Source organism: Medicago sativa, chromosome 4, assembly GCF_051527215.1.
Source record: "Medicago sativa cultivar Bolivia chromosome 4, Bolivia_mono, whole genome shotgun sequence".
Lineage (NCBI taxonomy): Eukaryota > Viridiplantae > Streptophyta > Magnoliopsida > Fabales > Fabaceae > Medicago > Medicago sativa.
In genome coordinates, this window is record NC_140752.1 from 20,298,715 (window position 1) to 20,322,703 (window position 23,989).

Below are 23,989 nucleotides of genomic sequence, written 5' to 3' on the forward strand. Positions count from 1 at the left end.
TTTTCAATCTTCACTTTTGGTCCTCTTTTAAAGTAAACTCATATGTAGAATTCATATTTTTTAATAAAATTTTCCAGAAAAATTCAAAATATTATAAAAATCACTCCAAATTTTTTTTAGAATTTTTTAACAAAACATGAATTTAATATGAATTTTTATATTTTTTACGGTTAAAAATTCATATTTAATTTGTGTCTTGTTAAAAAATTCTAATTTTTTTTAGGAATTTTTTTTAGAATATTTTACACATTTATGCACAATTTCATTAAAAAATACAAAAATTAAATTTAAAATAGGGACCAAAAGTAGTGATTGAAAAATTTTATAGGGACTAAAAGTTGAAGGAAAATTTTAGAGGAATTAAAACGAAAAGTTGACATATTTATAGGGACCAAAATTATATTTAACCCTAATCAATATTCTCATCGACTAAACTACTCGTCTATCTTCACCCGTCAGACACGGCCAATTTCTAACCAATTTGTTCTTCACATTGACAGTTCCACCACCTTTCTCTCTCTATAACCGTCGCTTTCTCTCTCTACATTTCCCATTTCCATTTCCAAATCTCAAATCACCATCACACCAACACTCCAATCTCAAATTCAATTCTCACGCTTCATCGAATCACCGGTGAAGAATTTCTCCACACGAACTCTAGAATCTTCGAATCCTTCAAGAACTGTGTGTTTTGCTTGATTCCGTCAGAAGATGATGATGGCGGAGGATCTCGGTGTTGAAGCGAAAGAAGCATCAGTTCGTGAAGTTGCGAAGCTTTTACCTCTTCCGGAGCTTCTTCAGTCAATTGCATCGATCAAAGCCGATTACATTTCTCGTCAACAGGTTTCAGATCTATTTCATTCACTTTCTTTTGCTTTTTTTTTATTTGTTATGTAATTATGTTTTATGTGCGTGATTGAATTTGTGATTTAGTGCATGTTTGATTGTGCGGTGACGAAAATTGATTTCTAATGAATTGAGTTTGTAAAATTGATTTAACTTGAAAGTTAGTGAGATGAATAATGTGAAGTGGTTTATGTTTGGATATAGTTGAATAGTGTAAAAATTGCGTTTAGACTCAAGCTACAAATCATAGCTTCGAGTTAGAATCAATTCTGGAGGCAAAATAAATTATGCGCGAGAGCAACTAATCATGTGAAAAGCCGTGTTTGGTAGTGTGGTGTATCGGACAAGAATGTGATTTTATAGAAGCAACCAAGTGGTAGCTTCCATGTTAGATGTATTTTAAGACTAATTGATTTTGTAAAATTGATTTTACTTAAAAGTGAGTGGGTTGAATCACTTGAATTGAATGTAAAGTGGTTTATGTTTGTATACAGTTGAACAATAAGATCACGTTTAGACTCAAGCTACATATCATAGTTTCAAGTTAGAATCAATTATGGAGGAAAAATAAGTTCTACGTGAGAGCAATCAAACATGTCAAAAGATGTATTTGGTAGTGTGGCGTATCGGACATGGATGTGATTTTATAGAAGCAACCAAGTGGTAGCTTTCATGTTAGATGTATAAAAATAATTACAAAATTGACACTCTAGACGTGGAACCAAACGATGCAAAAAATTTCACCTTTATAATCAATTCTGGCTGTTCCAAACGTGGAACCAAACATAAGCGTTGCGAGATATTTTAGCTTATTTTTTATCTGGTTGGAACTTCTCGTTTTGCTTTTTTGGTTCTTTGGGTTTTGGTTTAGCCGATATAGGTGTGATATTATCTTTTAAGGATGCGATGTGACTATTGGGATATCTGTTTGCCTTTAGTTTGAATCAGATTTTGTACTGGATATTTGATAGCAGTAGCTGTTGTTGATTCATCAAAAGACGAATCACTTAGTGTTATCGAATAGCGGCTATTGCGGTACTATAGCACTATAGTGTAACAGAGTTTTAACAAACCGCTATTATTTTGAGATAGATGATTTAGTACAAGAGTATTGTCGAATGGTTAGAGGTAAAGGAAGACCTAGAAAAACTATACATAACTATTGTGAAAGACATGCAGATTAATTAACGCTGGATAGATCATAGATATATGATTTATGACAGAACATTGTGGCGTCGTTTGATCCATATAGCCGATCCTACTTAGTGGGATTAGGCTTGATTGTTGTTGTATTGTCAAATAGCGGCTATAGCACCGTAGTATAGCATAATTTGAACAACCCACTTTTTTCAACAATCTGCAAATGACTACACTGGTCACTTTGTATTGGTCAGGTAGAAGATGAAGCCAGGGGCTCAAATTTATATTTTTAAGTTGGACTTCTATACAATAGAGTTTTAAGGAGGGGGTGGATTTTATTCTTGATTCTTGATATGTGGTTTTGGTGTAATACACATTAACTTTTTGTCTCTTGGGCTGATGCTCTTGAATTGAGTGAAAAGTGACTGGAGAGAAAAAATTGGATGGATTGGTGATGTTGATGTCACCTTGTTTGGGGCAGCTTTCTTATCCATGATTGGAGACCCAATATTATCACAATAACACTGAATGGCAAGAGGATTCAGTACTAAAGCTAGCCTTTTTTGAAGACTACGAGAGCCTATTTGAAATAATTTATTCAAGTTTATCTTCCAACATAAGAACTTGTGTATGTGTTTGAAAGAAATTACGAAAAACAACTTGAGTCTATTGTTGATGCCTAAATCCTCCAGAAAGCGAGTGAAATATATTTGCTCTCCTCTCTTATTTGTTTGACTCATATTTAGAGTTAAAGAGTCTATTGTTGATGCCTAAATCCTCCAGAAAGCGAGTGAAATATATTTGCTCTCCTCTCTTATTTGTTTGACTCATATTTAGAGTTAAAGAGATACAGCCATGAATAGCGAGAATAGACATCTAAATATATAAGATATTATTATATTAGATAAATTGTCATAAGAAATAGTGTTGAAATTTGGGGCGTAACTCAACCTTACAAAACCGGCTTGTAAGGTGAGGATTGCCTCCTCTATATAAACTCTTATCAAGAGTCTTATCTATCTGATGTGGGACTTGGGTTTTTCCCAATAAATAGGAATAGCCCACATGAGGAAACAAAGGGTGTATGACCCCACAAATCACCGAAAATGAATTCCAAAGGTGACTCATAAACAATGGTAGATGAATTAGATGTAAAATCAATTGCAAATTTATTAGGAAGTGTAACACCACATTTTTCAAGTACCGGATATTGGTATGCCATGAATTTTGGAGTACCCATGCTTTAATCACTTTCAAGAGTTTTCATCCGTTTGTTACAACTTTTAAAAAAAAAATTTAATCTGAAAAATAATTTAAACACTTCAAATGAGAAGCTGTTTTAAGTAGCTTCTCATAAGTCATAATAATAATTTTCGATCGATGATTTTTAAATGATTTTCATTTCGGAGAACAAACGCAAAATAGTTTTTTATTTTAAATCTATGAAAAATCTCAAAAATAATCTCAAAATTTTTGAATGCCAAAATCATTTATTTTAATCCGCAACAAGCAGGTCTTGTATAGAAAACAAAGCTGCAGAATATAGAATTAAAAAGTATAAATGCTATTGATATAGTAGTAACATTAGAGAAACATAGTTTTGTAACATTATTTCCCTATAATATAGTAGTAACATCAGAGAAACATAATAGCATATAGTTCTGTATCTTCGAATAATTTTAAAGTCGCTGCAATAAAAAAACTCAATAAAACTGTCAAATGAAATACTAGTACGATGAATTAAAATTAATGTATTAGTATTTCGAGAATCGAATGACAAGTAGTTACATATTGAAAAGTATTAAAGAAATAGATAATTATTTATTTTATATACTAAGATTATGTTAGGAAAAATTTAAACTGGATCCTTCTTGGGATTCAGTTCTTGCAAAATTGATTCTAAGAATTTAGTTTTGATTTATTTTATTAGTAATTCACATGATTTAGTTTTTATACCTTTTCATCCCAATAATTTCAAATTAATTCTTATTATTTTAAAGATATGATCCTTGAATTTTCTTGTTTATTCTTGTGTTATTCTAATGTTATCTTATAGTTTTAACTAATCAGATATTTAATGATTTCAAAGACTTTACTCTAACAGGGGAAATTATAATGCATATCAAACACAAATATGTTGCAAGAGTCTTATTCTACTATTCAGAAAATAGCAGACGTGGATCTAAGTGTAACATGTATATGAAATAGGATGGGTTTTGTGTAGGTTTTTGAATATAGGGTTTTCTGTAAGATGAAAAAAATAGAGAGGATGGTGGAGTAATTACCTTCCTGAAAAACTAAAATGATCAAAGTATCAGATTGTTAATTTATCATGTTTTTAATTTACCAATTTCTAATAAAATTTAGAGTTTTTTCTCTGTCCGACAATTATATTCGCGTCGTGTTTTTTCAGTTTTCATTATATATTTAATTATTTGTTTAATTTTATCTTTTGACTAGTAACACGGTGACTCAATATCCCTCCCGAGTTGGCTACCTATTCAAGCTTTATAGCGATGGCCTATTTATATATCTTATAGCAAATATGACTGATGTCATTGTTGTGGGTGTCTGTACTCTGTAATGGCATTTACAATTACCAGATAATTATTGTTGCAGCTATTTTATACAAAAAGTTTTATTGCTTGAGTCTGAGTTTTTTTTTCTTCTTTTGATTGTTTTCAGGCCAATGACGCACAACTTAGTACAATGGTTGCCGAGCAGGTAAATTCTTCCCTTTTTGATTGACTTAATACTATACTGTTAAATGCATGTTATTGAAAGAATAACGTACCTTTTAGTAGCTGCAAACCCTAGTGCTCATTTTTTGTTGTAAAATGATGTGCATCATCTGCAAAGTCAGTATGTATGTTTGGATTATACCTTGTTTTGTTTTCCGAAAAGTTATTGACAAAATATTGTAGTTTCATTTAATCTATGTAACTGACTTCATATTGTAGGAATATGCAAAAAATTTCAAACTGTCTAAAAGTTTGTCATGGACTGAAAAAGCTTTTTATAATTGCAAAATTAACTAAATTCATGAGGATGTCGATACGGTTTTAGTACAAAGCTCTTGGGAGCTATTATCAGCAAATAGGAACTATAGATAGAAAGGTAAGTAACCGTTTCCATAGAGAAATTAACATTATGGGCAGATTTTCTAAGTAAAGGAGCCTGTAAGGAACTAATATAGATGATAAATAGGTTACTACCAAAGAAAAAAATATGCTCTTACTAATCTATGGGAGCAATAGACTGACATGATCTAACTTCTAAAGGATCACTCGCCGAGTGAACATAGACTAATGATGCGTAACTACTACCTTACGCATAAACTGAAGGGCAATTTTTATTCAAAATATCTCAAAACATTGACAGCAGATATTTAATTCTAATAACCACCAATGGCATTGCTGGTATTATTTGTGCGTTTACTATTTTGTTATCATGTCCCAAAGTTTAGCCATTAAACATGAACTGCATTGTAGATTCTGCTGCTCCTTATATTTAATCAACTGGGGCTCCGCAATCTTATTTCTTCTGGTGCTTTGCCTGAAAACACTCTACTGCAGGTTGAGAAGTCACAGGCAGGACTGAAATCACTCTCCCTTTCTGAGAAGACAATAAACCAGCTTCGGGAAAACTTTCTCGCCATTGAGAAGTATGTTAACAATGAGATAGACTGATTCTGTTTTCACTTCTTTGAGAGTGGGTGTTTTCTCTTTGCAAACTTGCTCTTTTGACATCGTTCTCTTTTAGCTTACTTTGATTTTCCTGGTGCATCAGCTTATGTCAGGAATGCCAAACATTAATTGAAAACCACGACCAGATAAAGATACTTAGCAATGCAAGAAATAACTTAAACACAACCTTGAAGGTGCTTTTTCTATCTTTTAGTTAACCTTTAGTTATTGATTAAAATATTGCTAGTCTCACATTCATTCTATTGCTTCATAGTCTTAGACTTGTTATAGAACTTCCCCTGCCTGTTTTTTCCTGTAGGACTGAGCTTATCACCTGCAATTATAACAAAAGGGATTATTTTCTCTCACTTTATGTCCTGTTGAATCATGGTTAAAGGAGGAGATTCCATTCTGTATTGAGTGTATTCTGTCAAGTGTTGCTTTTATTGTGTCTTAGGTTCATAACTTAGTTAATCTTCCATTGGTAGAATGGAATTGATAAATCATGGTTTTTAGTAAACATAGTCTGAGCTTGGAATCTAAATTTGTCATGATTTTTAGTAAACATGTTTTGAACTTGGAACCTAGTTGCATTTATATGAGTCACACTTCATTTATTTTTTTCTTTTTGGCTGACTTCTTGGTCTTCTGATAGGATGTTGAAGGTATGATGTCCATTTCTGTTGAGGCAGCGGAGGCTCGGGATTCTTTGACTGATGACAAAGAAATTGTCAATACTTACGAGGTTAGGCTGGTCTTGGATTCTAAACGTCTTACTTATAGAACAACAGCCAAGCCTTATCCCATTAAGTGGGGAGGCTGGTCTTGGTTATATTGTAAAATATTGATTTTTTCCTAAATAATAGTTGGCTTGTCCAAAAGTCAATTTTTTATTTTACTGATACAATAAACTGATATAAAGATTTGAAAAAGAAAAGATCTTTATTGAACACTGAGGTCTCTCTGCTCAGTATGAGCTAGAGGAACGAATTACAGAGCTCAGGGAATTTGAGAGCCTTGATTCTTCCACTCTTCCGATGACATAATTGCCTCTTCCCCTCATACCCGGCTACCACTTCTTATATACATGTTACCTTCCATTCAATTACATTTGTTCATTCAATCTTATCCCTTCTCAAATGCCTTCTATTCTATCATTCAATTGCATTTATTTATTCTTTTATTTGGTTATGACCTCTCTGACACTAGCCTATTTCACACTCTGCTCATAAAATAAACCCTTTCAACTATAGCTGACCTACCATAATATCTCTAACCTTTTATTATTTTGCAGAGGTTAACAGCTCTGGATGGAAAGCGAAGGTTTGCATTAGCAGCAGCAGGATCTCACAAGGAAGAGGTTGGAAGACTGAGGTTTGTGTCTACTTATGTTCTGTGTCCACATTCACGGGCTTTGTGAGAACCCTGGAGGGGACCACCACATAATTTGGATTTAATTTCAATATATGCATAAGCCCTCATCTATAATTATGCCATGACCCACTGGTATTCTTAATCAGTGGCATGTACATTTTTAAACTACTGTTTCAGGTATTGCAGTCTTGAAATTGAAACTTTTCTATGACCCAATTTATCTATTTTACCAGATATTTATTTAATGGCTGGTATATTATTTTGATTTCGTAGAACAGGAATATTGCGTTTTCTTTTGGAGTAGATAATTTCTTTCTGAGAAGATTGAATCAAACATTTTTTTTTTTTTGACGGAACATATTTATTTTTTATATAACAGGATTCATTCAACTTTTTCTATTAAAGGAATAGATAAAATAGTTTTAATTATTTTTTATATATTTGATCCAAAACTACGTGAAATGTTATAATTTATTGTGGTCAATTGGAAAATTTGTGTGAGGGGTGCTATGCATTTGGTGGCTTTAAAGGTTCTAAAGAATGTCATTCTGGAAGGTTTAGAAGATTTTTTTTTTTCCTCCAAAAAACCTGTGACAAAAATACATCTTTTAATTTTTTATCCTTTAGGAAGATGCCACAAATTATTTTTGTATCTTTTTGCATTGTGTTTGGGTGTGCTTTGCATCGTCAAGTCCAGATAGTCGATTGTCGTATGACACTTTGACACTGCTTATTTGATAAATGTTATATTCAAAAGATATCTTTCCTGTGAAATATAATAATGTAATGAAAATGAACTAAGGTGTAAGATTCTTTTATAGTCACACTGTTATTGGATTGAAACTGATAACACATGTTGATAACACTTAGACAAAACTGGTAACGAAACTCATCAAGAGCATTTGCAATTTGATTGAACTGGACATGCAATTCTTTTTTTTTGAATCGGCCAAATATTATTAACCAACGAGCCCGTGCAAGACGCACTAATAAGCTCGGGTGGGAAAAAAAAAAAACAAATACAAGGGGAAATCGGTTGCCGCTAAATCACCGGCTCGAACAAAAACCCCAAAAAAACCACCCAAAAGAAGGAACAAACCCGCTGGTCCAGAAACGGAAGCCAGCAACAGCTGCACGGATGCAGCAGCCCCAACAGCTGAGCAGAAGCAGCAACACCCACAGAAAAAACAGCCTGCCGAAAAGAACCCTCGATTAAAATGATTTTTAGAACTGTAAATTCAATATCTTCTATACTATATATAAAGGCAATCCAAGTTCTTGTTTGTTTATTTCTCATCAAATTTTATCCTTAATTTAAACTATTTCATTTACAATTATCTAATTTTTACTCAATCAAACAACTATTATATATGTATCTATTCTTACTATATAGTATATATAAGGGGATACAAAATTTTGCTGTAGCATTTTTCTCTTTCAATTTTACCATTTGTTTAAACTATGTTATTTACAATTTTGTTATTCTTTACTCAATCAAACAACTTTTTTTTTTTTTTTTTTTTTTTTTTTTTTTTTTTTAATTTTTTAAATATCTATACTCTTATGTAAACGAGATACCAATTTTTGGTGCAGCCTTTTTTTTATACCAATTTTTCTCTCTGTTTAAACTATTTTATTTACGATTTTGTTATTCTTCACTCAACTAAACAATAACTTTCAAATATTCACTCACAAACATACATATATAAAGAGGATACCAACTTTTGGTGTAGCCATTTTTCGTATACTTTTCCCCTTCTTTTAAACTATTTAAGTTATAATTTTTCCCTTCTTTAATCAATCAATAATTGAATTTTCTATACCTATTTATAAAGGAGGAAGTAAAAGGGAGAGAATGAGTAAAGCTGATAGTAAAGCTGATAGTTCCCGTCTACACGCTAGTATTCATAAGGGATCTAATTTATGTTATTTTGTTCCATTACTCCTCCCCATATACATACAGAATTCTCATTACTAAATTCATTATTTATTGGCCAGACATGTTAGCGTGTTGGTTATTTATCCTCCAACTAAAATTTATTTGAGATTCAGTTATTTTGTTTTGTTGTTCATCTATAGTTTTAAGGCTTAGTAGTTTGTATCTTTGAGAGAATTACAATGAAAAAGCATTTGAGTGAGTCCATGTGTTACACAAATAAGCTTTGTTAACTTTTCCTATTTAATAATAGGGTCATGCTAACAAGTGCCTTAAGTGCATTGTTTAAGGAATACATATAAGGAAAATTTGTCTTGGAAGTACAAGTCAAACACTTGTCATAGTCATAATTACGTCATTTTCTATGCAAAAGTTACGTCATTTGGTTTCCTAAACAATACCCCTAGGGCAATTCTTAGCATTTTCCTTTATAATATTTACATGACACTATCCAACAATAACTATTTATGGACACAATTTCTAACGGTATCTATTGTTAACATCTTATTTTTGTATTTGTTGTAGAGAATATTTTGAAGATGTAGATCAAACCTGGGAGAACTTTGAGAAGACACTATGGGGACATGTTGCCAATTTCTATAAACTTTCTAAAGAAAGGTTAGTGCCATCTCTTCAATATGAACATAGCAAATGATGTTGCACATTGTTTTACTATGAAACTGCTTGAACTTTTATCTATTGAGTGCTATTTAAGATTCAAAAGTCTTGTGTTTTCTGTTGATTTTAGGTTTGACACATTTGATTATTATGTTCATTAAATTACACATTTGATCTATATTATATTTCGTTAGCACTTATTTAGATCCTTGTTGTTCCTCTCATATTAGTTCGCGCTTAAGATATCCAATCCTGAGTGCGAGAAGCTGTGTTCAAAATATTACATTGACTAGAGATATGGTCTAGGTAGCCTTTATATGGCTTTGATAATCCTCACCTCACAAATTACAGGTTGGTTTTGTGAGGTGAGTTAGGCCTTATGTCCAAATTCTAAGACGGTAACAGAACCTATCCCAGATTGGTTATTGGGCCAGATTCTCTATTTCTGCCCTCACATTCTTCCCATGCTCCAGATGTCCAGTCCTGGCCATGAAGGGCTGTGTTCAGATCTTGTTATTCCTCCTGCATTAGTCCACACTTTAGATGACTAGTTTTGAGCATGAGATTCCAACATTAGCTAGAGATACGGGATATGTAGCCCTTTTAAGGCTTGGGCAATCCTCACTGGTTATCTGGAGTGAGTTGGGCCTTAAGCACAAATTTTAAGAGAACTTTTTGATGAAGTTATATACTGTGATTGTGATATTATCCTCAATTTTATTCTTTATTTTAATCATGTTTTTTGTTTTATTTTCCTGTGTTTGCAGCCCACAGACTTTGGTTCGTGCTTTACGGTATGTTGCTGATAGACTGTTGCATTTTTCTTTAAAATTTTTTTATTTCTCATTCCTTTCATTGTATCTTTATTTAAATGGTTGGTTGTATAATTGGAATTTCTAAACTCAATGTAATCACATTTTCCTTGTGTTTTACCTATTCTAGGGTTGTTGAAATGCAAGAAATCCTTGATCAACAGGTTGCAGAGGAAGTAGCTGAGGCTGAAGGGGATGGTGCATTGGCATCGACCGCAAATCCTCATAGAAGTGCCATGTATGTTATAATAGTTTGAATTGACTTCCATTATCCTAGATATGTTGTAAATCTTAGGATCTTAAAAATCTTTGATAATGGAACCAACAACCTTAACTGCCATCTTGATGCATGAATGCTTGAAAGTGTGATGTAGATTTTCTTATTTTTTCTAAGAGGATTTCTTATCATTTATTTACATACCTCTTTCTTATTGGAAGGATCATTATTACTTTTTTTTTGGTAAATGATCATTATTACTTTTATTAATATAATTAAAAAATTTCATCTTTTTACTTGGGACTGATCAAAAATATATTTGTATTTTTTCTTGATACCTATTAATTCAGAGAATATGATAACTGAAAATTATTTAATTGATAGATGATTCTGAATGATGCGTTGTATTTATACTTGGAGTTTCTCTGTTACAGCTATAACAGAATAACCGATTCAGTTACTTACAGCTATGTTAACAGCTGAATAACCGGATCTAATTACTGGGTGGGAATAGAATGTGCTACATGCTATACCCCTTACTCTGTACTGTAACATACCCCCCCTCAAGGTCAAGGTGGTTGGCCAAGAGAGTGGAGGTCAAGCACCTTGAGCTTGTCTCTCAATACCTGTTTTTTCGGGTAATTTAAATTCTATCCACACTAAGAATATTTGATTTCAAAAAGTAAATCAGTATGTGGTAGTAGTTTGAACACATTCCGATTCTGCCTGCTTGTTTTGTCATGAGACTTATGTCTGAATTTTTATCGTGAATATTTCTCAACATTATAATGTCTTAGGGTCATTTTGGTACGGGAGCAAAAATGAGTGAAAATTCAAGGATCATTTTCCAATACAATGTTATTGATAAAACTGATCCACGGATTTTTTTAACCCCATACCAAATTGTTCTGTAAAGAGGGAAATTCTCTCCTTCCCTCTCTGTCATTACTTAATTTTGTTAATGCTAATGAATCACAGAAAATCTACAAGCGCAATGGCTTCTTCGAAAAATTTAACACAACATAAATTGAAGATTCAGGGGAAAGGCTATAAGGATAAGTGCTACGAGCAAATTCGGAAGACTGTTGAAGGACGCTTCGACAAACTTCTAAATGAGGTAGGTCACTAAGTTTTACTGGTCCACACCCTCTCCAGTTCTCCTGCTGCAAAAATGCACACACTCGTATTCTCTTAAACACACCTACATAATTCTTCATTATTGCCATACGCTAAGCAACTTATTTCAATTTCATTTATGTATCAGCTTGTGATTGAGGACCTGAAAGCAGCATTAGAGGAAGCTCGAGTGGTATGTTAGACTGATTGAATTTAAGCTTCTGAGCTATTTACTTCCCATTATCCTTACAGTGACTTTTTAAGCTTATTCCCCTTTCTCCCAGCCTATATCAGTTGTTTGTTGTTTTCTTCTTTAGATAGATTGATCATGATGCATGATAATATTTGTAATTTTGTCTACCCAAAAATGTTTTAGTGGAATGCTAGATAGGCTTGATGGCTACTTACAATTATAAAAATTACCGAAATTAATGATATTCATTTCATTTATAGTTAACAATTCAAAAGTCACCGTCCAATTCTAAACACAATCACCATCAATATAAATAAGACATAGTTAACATAATCCTTTAAAGTGTACACATACACACTGACACTCAGAGACCCTTGACGAAGATGGGTTTTAACCCTTCAGTACTATATTGACAGTGATCTCAAGTGTGATGGACGTGATTCAAAAACAATTTACGATGCCCATGTAGCCTTGCATAAAATGGGATTAACTAATAACTATGGTTGAAAGTATGCTATATAGTGGAAAAATAAATTGTAGTTTCTACTTAATGAAAACTGTACAGAGTGAATAAATAATAATACAGGGTCCATTCTGTACATCAATCTTGTCCTAAGAATCAGGGTAAAATAATTCTCATTAATGCTCTGTAACTATAAAGGAAAGTAATAATCACAGGAGTGGATTGCCACAATCATCTACACAATACTATTGAAAACAAAATCTTTTATTTCCCAATATGCATGTCTGTTGTCAAAATCTTTTCCCCATCATTCTTACCAATGTTTTCGTAGAACTGGTGTTGAATAGTAATAAATTCCAAAAATCCTGTTTGCTCACGCAATTCAGCTTTTACAGCAGTCTCTCAAAACCCCAAAAGCCACTAAATCCTATAGTTTCAGATGGGGATGGGAATAGGCCAGGCCGGCCTACGGCTTATATGAATTCTTCAAATTTATTCAATGTTATAATATTCTTAATATTAAAAACATTTGAATCATAAGCATTAGATTATCATTCTCTAAAAAAACACTCTTTCAAAAAATGTGAAAGATTTCTCCATTTCCCTCTATATTTCCCACCCCCCAAAGCCCTTCCTTCCCCTCCCTTCCAAACCCCCAAACAACGCCTTAGGTTTTTTAGAAGCCTATTTAGCTAAAAAGGGCAGGCCGCAAGCCATAAAAAAAGCCTCTTAGTCCTATCATGCTGGCCTACAAGTAAACATGAATAATATTATTTATTATTAATATTATATTTTTTTTTTTTTTATGTTTATGTTTTGTTTCAATCTCATTTTTTTAAGGTAAGACAAGTCTTATTCTTGTAGATTTTCAGTAATAATTGAATGAGTATTTTTCTAGTCATTAATTATTAGCTATTCCCCTAAAAAATTGTTAGCTATTATTTATGATATTGTTAAACTTTGTAAATAATTCATCTTTTTATATTCAATATTTTGGCAACTCTTTTTAGAAGATAGTTTATGAAATTTTATTCGTTCTATACAAAATTCACTTCTTTTAGTAAATAAATAGTGTGTTTTTTAAAGAATTTATCTTCTTTCAAAAAAAGAATCTGCTTTTTAATTCAAAAATATCCATCAATTCATGTGATGGTACGTAAAAATCAAAGTTAATTAAAATATTTAACCAAACAACTTCTAATTTTAACTTAAGCTGAAAAAAGAGTAATTACCAAACAACTTTTACTTTATTTCCAAACTCTTATTTTTAACTTTATAATAACTTTTGGATGCTAAAAAAGCTAGGCCAAATGTACCCATAGTATTAGTTATTTAATTTGTATAAAAATAATAATAATAGTGGTCACCCTGCTAGCACACTATAGAAGACTCCATAGATTCCTTCAATATGCTCCAAAGAGACATGCAGAAATACTGACTCACAACAAATAAATTTTGCAATAAGGTTATATATTTGGGAGTTAATCATCATTTTTGTCCTCTAAGGAATAAGGCTACGGTACCCCCACCTTTATAAATTTTAATAATATATCCCGTCCAGAACCTGTTAGTCGTGCAAATAAAATGCCAGAATATTGTTTGAGTTTAACTTAATATATTACACTGCATAAGACTAATTTTTGTCATTTATTTTCCTTGATAATACATCAAAATTTACGTTGCCCTCTCCTCCTCCTTGCTGCCTCCATTCTTTGAAGCACAGAAGTCCATTATACTAACCCGTTAATACTACAAAGTCGTTTTGTATTAGATAATTCTTCTCTGGATCTCATGTTTATTTACAATAAAAATGTTTTGGTAAATTATTTGAAATTTAATACCGTTTTTGCTTGCTCCTCTTGAGATCCAGTTTTGTTCCCTGTTACTGATTAGTGCTGCAACCTTGTTTCTTATATGGTATATAGATTGGTGAGGAACTTGGAGATATCTATGACTATGTTGCCCCCTGCTTTCCTCCGAGGTTTGAATATACTACCTTTTTAATCTTCGCTTCTTGACAGAATTTCTGCTATGTGCTAATTAATAATTTCGTTATGAGATTTGGTTTGCTTCCTTGTATAATTTCTTTTCTTTTTAGGCATGATATATGTTTTGTGTATAATGTCTAGTTTTATTTATGAAAAATCAATTCATCAATCATTGAACTTGGTGTTCTACTTTTCTTCTTGCTGCTCTCTTGATTCCGTCTGAATACATTTCTCTTAATCTAAGGAAGCTTTTGCTTATATGGGGTATCTTTATGTACATATTCTATTTGGTCTAATTATGTTTTTTCAATTCTGGCAGATATGAAATATTCCAACTAATGGTAAATCTGTACACTGAGAGGTTTATTCAGATGCTAAGGTTGCTTAGTGACAGATCAAATGACTTAACAAATATTGAGATATTAAAGGTATTTCACTATAGTTTTATGAATGTACAATTTACATGCTTAGAATGTCATTTTCTCCTTGGATAAAGTGATCCAACTTTGCAATTTTTTAGCATTTGGGAAGAACTTTTCTAGCTTTCCAGTTCATTCATATTACAGACAAATGTTGTGATACTGTGATTTGTTAGGAATCGACAACAGAAAATAAGGAAAAAAAATTTATTTGTTGACTGAAAAATGAACAGAAGAGAGAAAACATGTCTCTTCCAAGGGTTTCCTTCCTCAACCGAGCACTTGTTCAAGTATATTGAAATGCATTTCTTCAATGGTCCTCCTACCTTTATTTCCTCCTATTAATATATCTCATCAGTCCCCTCTAACTAACTACCTTTTTTGCCTTTACTGCCCAAAATAACTACTTTGTCTTCCCTTTATTGTTCCAATTATATCCTTCTGTCCTTACAACACCATCCCTGGGTTGAATCTGCCATTTCTTTAATACACTTATCATTGTACTGTAATGAGCTTTTCTTTTTCTATTTCATAATCATTACTGTACTTTGGTATAATTCCTTGATACATGTAAATCTCTTCGTAACCTTTTCTCTTTTCCCCTCTCTAATTTTCTTTAACTCCCCCTGAACTTTTATGTGAAAATATACTTATTTTTTTTTTTTGGTCTCAAGTAGGTAACTGGGTGGGTGGTTGAATACCAAGATAACCTGATTGGCTTGGGTGTTGATGAGTCTCTGGCTCAAGTGTGCTCCGAGAGTGGTGCAATGGATCCTCTTATGAATTCTTATGTTGAGCGAATGCAAGCTACAACAAGGGTAATCCTAGCTTTCTTGTTTATTCATTTTGCTTTGGTAATCTATGGTGTTCCTTGGATGATTTCCTTATCTCACTAAGCTTTGTTCTTAATGTTTTCTAGAAATGGTACTTGAATATTTTGGAAGCAGATAAAACACAACCCCCAAAGAAAACTGAAGATGGGAAGCTATACACCCCAGCTGCTGTTGATCTATTCAGGATACTTGGAGAGCAAGTTCAAATTGTCCGAGATAATAGCACTGATGTCATGTTATACCGAATTTCCTTGGCAACCATTCAGGTAATGTCAGATAAGATATACATGTAATGTGACTGTTGGGAAATCTGCCTTATTTTGCTGCCGCCCTTTCTGTCTTTTATTGGGCCACTTCATTTGTCTTCATTGCAACGGCACAACTCCTTCAATGTGCTGTTGAGAGAGGGTTAGTTTTCCCCTACATCGCGTATAGATATTACATTTGTAGTGGTTATGATACATGGACATTTCTCACTTGCAAGTTGGTCCGGTGGGGTTGAGTTCGGCCTAAACCTGAATTCTATGATGGTATCAGTACCTATCCTATATCCGTTTCGGGATGCCCACATCATCCACACTCAAGGACCATCGGGCATGGGCGTGAGTTGGGGTTTTGGGAAATCCACTTTAATTGCAGCCACCAATGTAGTCTGCTATCTGATCACTTCTCTGGCTCCGTTGCCGAGGTACTACACCTATATTGTGCTGGGTTGAGGGGTAGGTTTAGAATCTGCATCGCCTAGAAATATATAGAATTTCAGAGAGCTAGGAGAATTTAGAAATTGAATTAGATGTATATTGATTTTCTGATTCTCTAATTAGATGAATGGCTTGGATACACTCTATCAAGATAAGGCCCTTTGTAATGCTTATAATGCTTGGGTAATCCTGACCTTGCGAGCTGGTTTTGTGGGATAAGTTCGGTCCTAAGACCAAACTCTTATAGTAATCGATGTGCATTGTAATCGTTTTCTCGTACAACAATTAGTATAAGCATTTTTAACACAATTAGATGACACTGTTATTTTACAGGTGATGATTGATTTTCAAGCAGCTGAAAAGAAGAGACTTCAAGAACCAGCTTCTGAAATTGGTCTGGAACCTTTATGTGCTATGGTTAGTGTATTTTTTTAATTAGTGTCGGCTTATTATTTCAACACACGACTGTTTCCAAATAGTACTTTCTGTTGATATAGCTGCAATTTAATGTTCTATTTAGATAAACAATAACTTGCGCTGCTATGATCTTGCAATGGAGCTCAGTAATAGCACCATAGAAGCCCTTCCACAGAACTATGCAGAGCAGGTTTGGAGCTTTAGTTTGTTGTTTTTCCTAATTTCATTACTTTTGTAAACATTGCTTTGTTGACATAATTGTTGTTTTGTTATTACGTTTTAAGTGAAAATCACAATTCTATTATTGAAACCACCGATGGTAGTGAAGCAGAAGCGAAATCCTGAATTTTATGGTTAGCACTAAGATGGAGGGGGCAAGTGTGAGAGGTGGGCCGGGTAAGGGTAGAGAGGTGGATGGGTATTAGGGGAGGGGGATGAGAGAGAAAGGGTGACGGTGGGGAAGTAGGGAGAAATTATGAGCTGTAGATTGAAAACCATCTAAAAAATAAAAGTAAAATTTGATATCCAATGGTTTCAACTAAAGCTGGACCACGCTTAACCAGTCCTACCTGTGAAAATATGGATATAAGCACAGTCAGTCATTAACGTGTAAAGGCTTCTTGAGTTAGCTGCTGTGTAAAATGTTATGTATGAAAGCGGCGACCAACTCAAAGTTGGTGTAGGATAAGCACAACTGTACATTGTTGATGTCATCATCTGTACACAATAGCAACTCATTTGCAATGAACAAATAAATTCATCTCTATTTCTTCTCCCAGATTCCCCATTCTCTTTTTTATTCTAATAAAATAAACAAGAATAACAAACATCCTGGATAATCAGAAACTTAGAATAATATAGTAAAAGATATCAGCATCCTTAATAGAAACAGATTACTAAATATATAGTTTCTTATTTATTCCTCATAGAATACTCTCCAAACCTTGAGACCACTACTCTGCCTTATTAGTCGGGATCTGTCATTCATTGTCCGAGACGTTTATTGTCTATCAACTCCTTGTGATCCTTGTAGTAAGACAACATTAGTCCCCTGCCATTTCACTAACCATTCTTTTTATTGACTTCATACACAATTTCTGTTTTTTTACAGGTTAATTTTGAAGATACCTGTAAGGGTTTTTTGGAGGTTGCTAAGGTATGAAAGATTGTAACTTTCTATATGCTACTTGTTGACTGTAATTAATTGTTATTATTTTCTTGATTTTTATTAATTTGGTTTTCCATGGTTTCCTTAGATAGATTAGATAAGATTTTCACTACACTGTTAGTTGCATGCTGCCTACTAAATTTGACTAAATTGTAGCATATATAATTTAAAAGAAATTTAAAATTGATATTTATCAGTTCCCTCATTTAAAGGTAATTGTTACCTTCCATACACCAACTTGTTTAAACCTTTAGAAAGCTAATTGTTACATGTTGACAACCTCTGAAAGGCTAATTCATTTGCAATTGTGTTCTATTTTCCTGGTGCACATTTTTTTTTCTCCATTGTTGTTAATCTGACAGTCATTCCAATATTTGCACAATGTTGTTTTCCATATTACTTTTATATCCAAATATGAGCATGGCTCATGGATTCATTCTGCAAAAAAGGTTAACAAAAAGTATGGATCTAAAATAAACTACTTGAAGATCTCTTGTGCTGGAAAGTACTAGCATGCCTGTCTGTTGTGTTTATATGTCAGTTCATCCACTAACCAGCATATGTGTATTGTTTGTTTAGAGAATATTTTACTTTGGATTTATATTAGAATTTTGTTTGTTTTCACTGCATTTACCATTTTGATGATATATGTTGCTTGGAAGAGATTGTATTCTGATAATTTGAATATTCTTATTGATGGTAGGAAGCCGTGCATCAAACTGTAAGTGTAATATTTGAAGATCCTGGTGTCCAGGAGTTGCTTGTCAAACTATACCATAAAGGTAAAGCAATTTTCACCATCACCTTGTGGCCCTCTTATGTGGGTTTATGCTAAATGTTATTGAGGATGACATCAAATCCTTATTGTTCAACTCTACTTTTGTGCTGTAACGAATTCTCCTTGAATAAGATTTGCAGTGCCTGAAACATTATGATATAACTTACTGAACTGTCGTTAAAAGTTTTTGTAATTAAAATTGGTTATTGTTTCTAGTTCTTTATAGTTGCTGCTAAGTGATTGGGTATTTGGATTCATTGTTTCTTGCTATCCAGCATTATCTTATTCTATTGCTAATGGTCAATATAAAAACTGTTCATTTACTGTTTTCTTTTATATCTAATCAATCACATGCTTTATATTTGATATTTTTAATATGAGTATTTTTTTTTTGCTTTGCATATATCAGAGTGGAGTGAGGGACAGATTACTGAGTCCTTGATTGAAACATTTGACGATTATTTTACCAATTTTATAATAAAGTGAGTTGATTTTCTTATCTCAGTAATTTTTTTCATTTGCTTTGCATCTATCAGAATGGAGCGAGGGACAGGTTACTGAGTACTTGGTTGCAACATTTGGCGACTATTTTACTGATGTAAAAATGTGAGTCAACTTGCTTATCTCAGTAATTTGGTTTTGCTTAGTTCGTACGCACGTGCTTCTGTAAGGTTTTTGCTCTGGCATACATGATGAAACTTGCAATCCTGAAAGCTTCATCTTAAAATTTTGGTTAGACCAGTCAAAAACAAAAAGCAATAACACCGAACAGACGCCAATGGAAATAAGACTAGACAAAAACAGAGGAATACAACTCGGAAGCAACACAAAGAACCAGTCAACCCTTGCTAAGCAGAAAACAGAGGAAAACAAATATTTAAGCATGGTCCTCAATTCCTCAAGATTTTGCTTCTCCATTCACTGACTTAACATCGAGCGGCTCCTGGGATCTTGGAAGCTATTACACCATTTGATAGAACTGATCAGAACTAAAGAACAGAAAAATGTTATCATAAACTTGATTATGACTTGATGCAAAAGACTAAACACTAACATCTATTTATAGGGCATCACCTAAGATACTCTAATATTATAATCTTATCCCAAGAGAGAAAATAAAATGCTCTAACAGTCCCCCTCAAACTACAGCTTACTTACTACAAGAAAACATTGCATTTCTTTACAAATAAGAAAAAAAAATAAAGGTTGGGACTGCAACGCAAGGATGCGGTAATCAAACAAATGAAGGTTTGGCCTTCTTGAAATCACATTTGGAAGCTTCAAACAAATAATGTTGGAGACTCAAAATCTTCAAACTCGAAACGAAACTGCCTCTGGGACAAAGGTGGGGCTAGGCCAGTGCATCTGAGACGGAGATAAGGCCAAACCAATGAAGGATGAGCTTAGAGCATCTGAGACCAAGTGTTGTGTTAGCGTACGTCGTAAACGATAACAGTTGCAATCAGAACGACCATCGACAAGAAAAGTAGTCATGACTAATATGATTCATCACTGGAAATAGAGTCACCAGCAGAATCACCATTAGTGGGATTATAAGTCACTCGTATGAACCATTAGTGAGCAAATAATTGCATGACAAGCACCAAAGAAGAAGCCAACCTTGCAACATATAACTCTTCAACTTTTGAGGACTCTTCAACAGGGTAGGGACAAGTCAGGTCGCGGAGGATCAAACCAAGTGCTATGGTCTAAGAACAAAAATGATTATAGCCAAGATGTAAATAACACTGAGGGTTGAAAATGAGTGTAGTCTTCTGGTGTAATTTGATCCCTCCTCTTTTTGATTATTATGGAAAACTAATATTTTTAACTTCCCTTATATTCAAGGTACATTGAAGAAAGATCTTTTAGGAGATTTGTTGAAGCTTGCCTAGAAGAAACAGTGGTTGTATATGTTGATCGTCTTTTAACACAGGTTATACTCTCAATGAAACTGCAACAGTCAATACTTATTTAAGACAAAGTTGTCCATTTCTTCTTCCATATCAGCTTTCAGTTCATTTGATGTCTCACTTGTAATTTTTTTTTTTGAACAAGCCAAAGTCTCACTTGTAATTTTAATTGCAGAAAAACTACATCAAGGAAGAAACTATTGAACGGATGAGACTGGATGAGGAGGTCATCATGGACTTTTTTAGAGAACATATCAGTGTTTCTGTAAGTTCTCCTTTAGACATATTGTCTCTCTTGTCCTCTAATCATAATGTTAATATTATGCCAGTCCCAAAGCAATATGTTATTAGCAGTTAATCTTGGTGCACTGCTCCCAAGTTTCTTACTCTAATTTCCTTGACATTCTGTATTAGAAAGTTGAAAACAGAGTGAGTGTACTTAGCGACTTGAGGGAACTTGCTTCAGCAGAGAGCCTGGATACCTTTACACTCATCTATACAAATATACTTGAACATCAACCTGACTGCCCGGTAAGACTATGCCCAATATGTTTTAAATAATTTATTTACTTTAATGTTTTTTATTTGCATATAAATGAAATACCGACTTTGGAAAGGCTTTTGATATGATTTAAAGAAATTAAATTATAGAAATACTAAGTTTGAAAAGGACTTCTATATGATTTATAAGCGAATGGTGATTTCTTCTTTGAGTTGACCTGGTTGATGAATCTGTTTTTTTATGTAACTGTAGCCTGAGGTTGTTGAGAAACTTGTTGGTCTACGAGAAGGAATTCCTCGGAAGGATGCCAAGGAGGTAAATGAAATTTCGTTTTCATTTTGCTTAACATTGATGTCCAGAAATATCTTCATAGGATAAGAATTTGACTGTGTTTATTTGGTTGTTTTATGACCAACTTGCTGCAGAATATTTTTAATGTTCCTGTTTGCTGTGCCTGAAAATTTCTTGAGATATTCCCCAAACAAGAAATTTATAAATTTAACATGGTCTATATAATTTTAACATTGGATTCAATTTCTATGGGCATCATTTTCGGGGAACCAGTTGTCTCATACTTTTAATACAATGGGAAGAAGGAAACATATATGAAGTAATAAATTTTTCTAATTTGATCATGAACTGAAAGTTCTTTTCCAGAGAAATTTTTAGGTTATTGATTTTGGAACTGACGATGTTATTCTTGTTAATCAGGTCATACAAGAGTGCAAAGACATATATGAAAATTCTCTTATTGATGGAAGACCTCCAAAGACAGGTTTTGTTTTCCCCCGGGTGAAGTGCTTAACTGCTTCAAAGGGTGGAATTTGGCGTAAACTCACTTGATGTCATGATTCCTTCACCTGACAAGGTCAATAATTTACTGATAGTTTATTGAACTACCTTATAAGTATGTTTGAACAAAGAAGAGGTGTTTGACATAAACTTGATACACTAACTTTAGTTTATAGGGTTGTTAAAGTGCCGTTTGATCTTATAGCTCCTAACATTTTCTCCCAGTTTGTTTATGTTTATTTGAAGAAAACTGAACGCTCCCTACACATTTTTCTCATTGTTATATATAAGTGGGTTGCCAAATCTTGCGAATCATCTCAAAAGTAGCGTATGTATTGCCATATATACTATGAGAATGTCATTTTTTGAGGGGATACTATGAGAATATCTAGTTTTCTATTTGGTTGATCAGTATGTATATATATAATGAATTTTATATAATGGTTTCAATTTCAATCTACAGGGCTATATCTTTCTACATATTTGTCTCATTCGTATATCCTCGCTCAATAATGAATTAATTTATTGAGCAATGGAAATTTCTCTCTGCAGTATACATATTCTCATTACTTGCAACATAGAATCAACCGTTTATTTTAACAAAAACAAAATATTCAACCACTTATCAAGAAGGTACTTGCAACATTGAATTCGGATATGGTAAGGGCTATGAAGTCAGGATCAGTAGTATGAGTGTGACAAGGATAACCGCATACACAATTTTTTTTTTGAAATTCAGGATATGATACAACTAAGTCACGCTTGCAAATTTTTTATAACACAACTTATATGCGTATAAAATACTTGAAAAAAAATATGCATTGATTCTTCTTAATTAATATATAAATTCTATGGTATACCTAAAAAATTGAGTGTATCGATACATCAAATCCTTAAATTAATAGTTAAATGAGTTATTTTTCAAAGAAAAAAAAAATATAATTTTCTATCATTTATAGTTATGATAATTAAATCTTATTTACCAAAATAGTTATGATAGGGGTAACCAAAATAGTTATATGCGTGCAATACACCAAATGGTGGGACCCTTCCCGAACCCTGCATATGCGGAAGCTCTAGTGCACCGGGTTGCCATACCAAATTAGTTATGATAATTAAATCTTATTTACCAGAAGCATTGACATAATAAAATTTAATTCTTCTGAATTTTTTATTACTCATAATAAAGAATATTGATTATTTTTTACGATAAAATGTAAAAAATTAAGTATGATTCTTATAATCAGTGAAATAATGTTTTTTCTTATAAAATGATATTTTTTAAAATATTAATATTGATAAATAACTCTTTATTTCATAAAAATGATCGTTAATTTATAGATTTAGAAAACAAGTGTATCGAAACACCTTAATTTGCGAGTCTATTGTAGAAGTTCTCAAATAAATACCATAATTTAAAAAAAAATTTTTTGATCAAAAACAAGTTTTTGGGTAAGTCATAATTAGATTTACAAAAAAAAAATTATATATTTTGATGTAACAATTTTGCCCCCTTATTAAAATTATTTCTTACTCGGTCAATGCATAGATGTCACATGACTTAGCTTAGTCATATGCCTTGTGTGTAATTTTTTAATTTTAAAATAAAAATTAATCCAACTCATTAATGATTATCATGAAATATTAAAAAAGAAAATAAACAAATTCATCTAACCTTTTGTCGTCCCACCATTATCATTTGAACTTTAAACCACCACCACTTCCCGCCCTCCCCCCAACCACCACCATCACAAACCCTTCTTTCTCTCCCTACTCTCTCTTTATCGACCCTTCTTTCTCTTTACAGCAACAACAACGACCAACCCCCTTTCCAAATTTCAATTTTGATGCTGGTTTTTAGAAGCTTCTCGAAGTCGGTTTCAATTTCGACACTGACGAGTCTGTTGTTAGGGTTTCAAATAGCACTAAATTAAGTTCATCTTTTCAAATCCATAATACAATATAAACTCATCAGTCATCATGCATTTATCATATTTTCATCTGCAAATTTTAACACAACCAACCTCTTAAACACGATTCATTAGTCGTCCTACACAAAAAATAGCGACCCATTAAG

At 32.9% G+C, this 23,989-nt stretch overlaps 1 protein-coding gene across 2 annotated transcripts; it reads left to right on the forward strand.

Moving 5' to 3' along the window:
• Positions 1 to 461: 461 nt before the first annotated feature.
• Positions 462 to 22,372, forward strand: SEC6. 2 transcript variants are annotated; one of them, XM_085700481.1, is made up of 25 exons: positions 462 to 843; positions 4,672 to 4,710; positions 5,562 to 5,650; positions 5,776 to 5,866; positions 6,328 to 6,417; positions 6,967 to 7,046; positions 9,508 to 9,600; positions 10,368 to 10,394; positions 10,543 to 10,650; positions 11,608 to 11,746; positions 11,894 to 11,938; positions 14,327 to 14,382; positions 14,709 to 14,817; positions 15,486 to 15,626; positions 15,728 to 15,907; positions 16,676 to 16,759; positions 16,863 to 16,949; positions 17,871 to 17,915; positions 18,631 to 18,709; positions 19,115 to 19,187; positions 20,554 to 20,641; positions 20,794 to 20,883; positions 21,033 to 21,149; positions 21,373 to 21,435; positions 21,832 to 22,372. In XM_085700481.1, the coding sequence occupies exons 1-25, from the start codon at positions 712 to 714 to the stop codon at positions 21,961 to 21,963; spliced, it is 2,277 nt and encodes a 758-aa protein (XP_085556607.1). In that variant the 5' UTR covers positions 462 to 711; the 3' UTR covers positions 21,964 to 22,372. The 2 variants fall into 2 exon arrangements, with proteins under 2 accessions (XP_085556607.1, XP_085556608.1); XM_085700482.1 differs by lacking the exon at positions 19,115 to 19,187 and adding an exon at positions 19,242 to 19,311.
• Positions 22,373 to 23,989: the final 1,617 nt, after the last annotated feature.

Bases quoted from the DNA above. Each gene is read 5' to 3' on its own strand.
- SEC6 (XM_085700481.1), top strand. From the start codon at position 712: ATGATGATGGCGGAGGATCTCGGTGTTGAAGCGAAAGAAGCATCAGTT. The intron at 16,950-17,870 runs GTTTGGAGCTTT...GTTTTTTTACAG, and splicing joins CACAGAACTATGCAGAGCAG to GTTAATTTTGAAGATACCTG. The intron at 20,642-20,793 runs GTTATACTCTCA...TTTTAATTGCAG, and splicing joins TTGATCGTCTTTTAACACAG to AAAAACTACATCAAGGAAGA.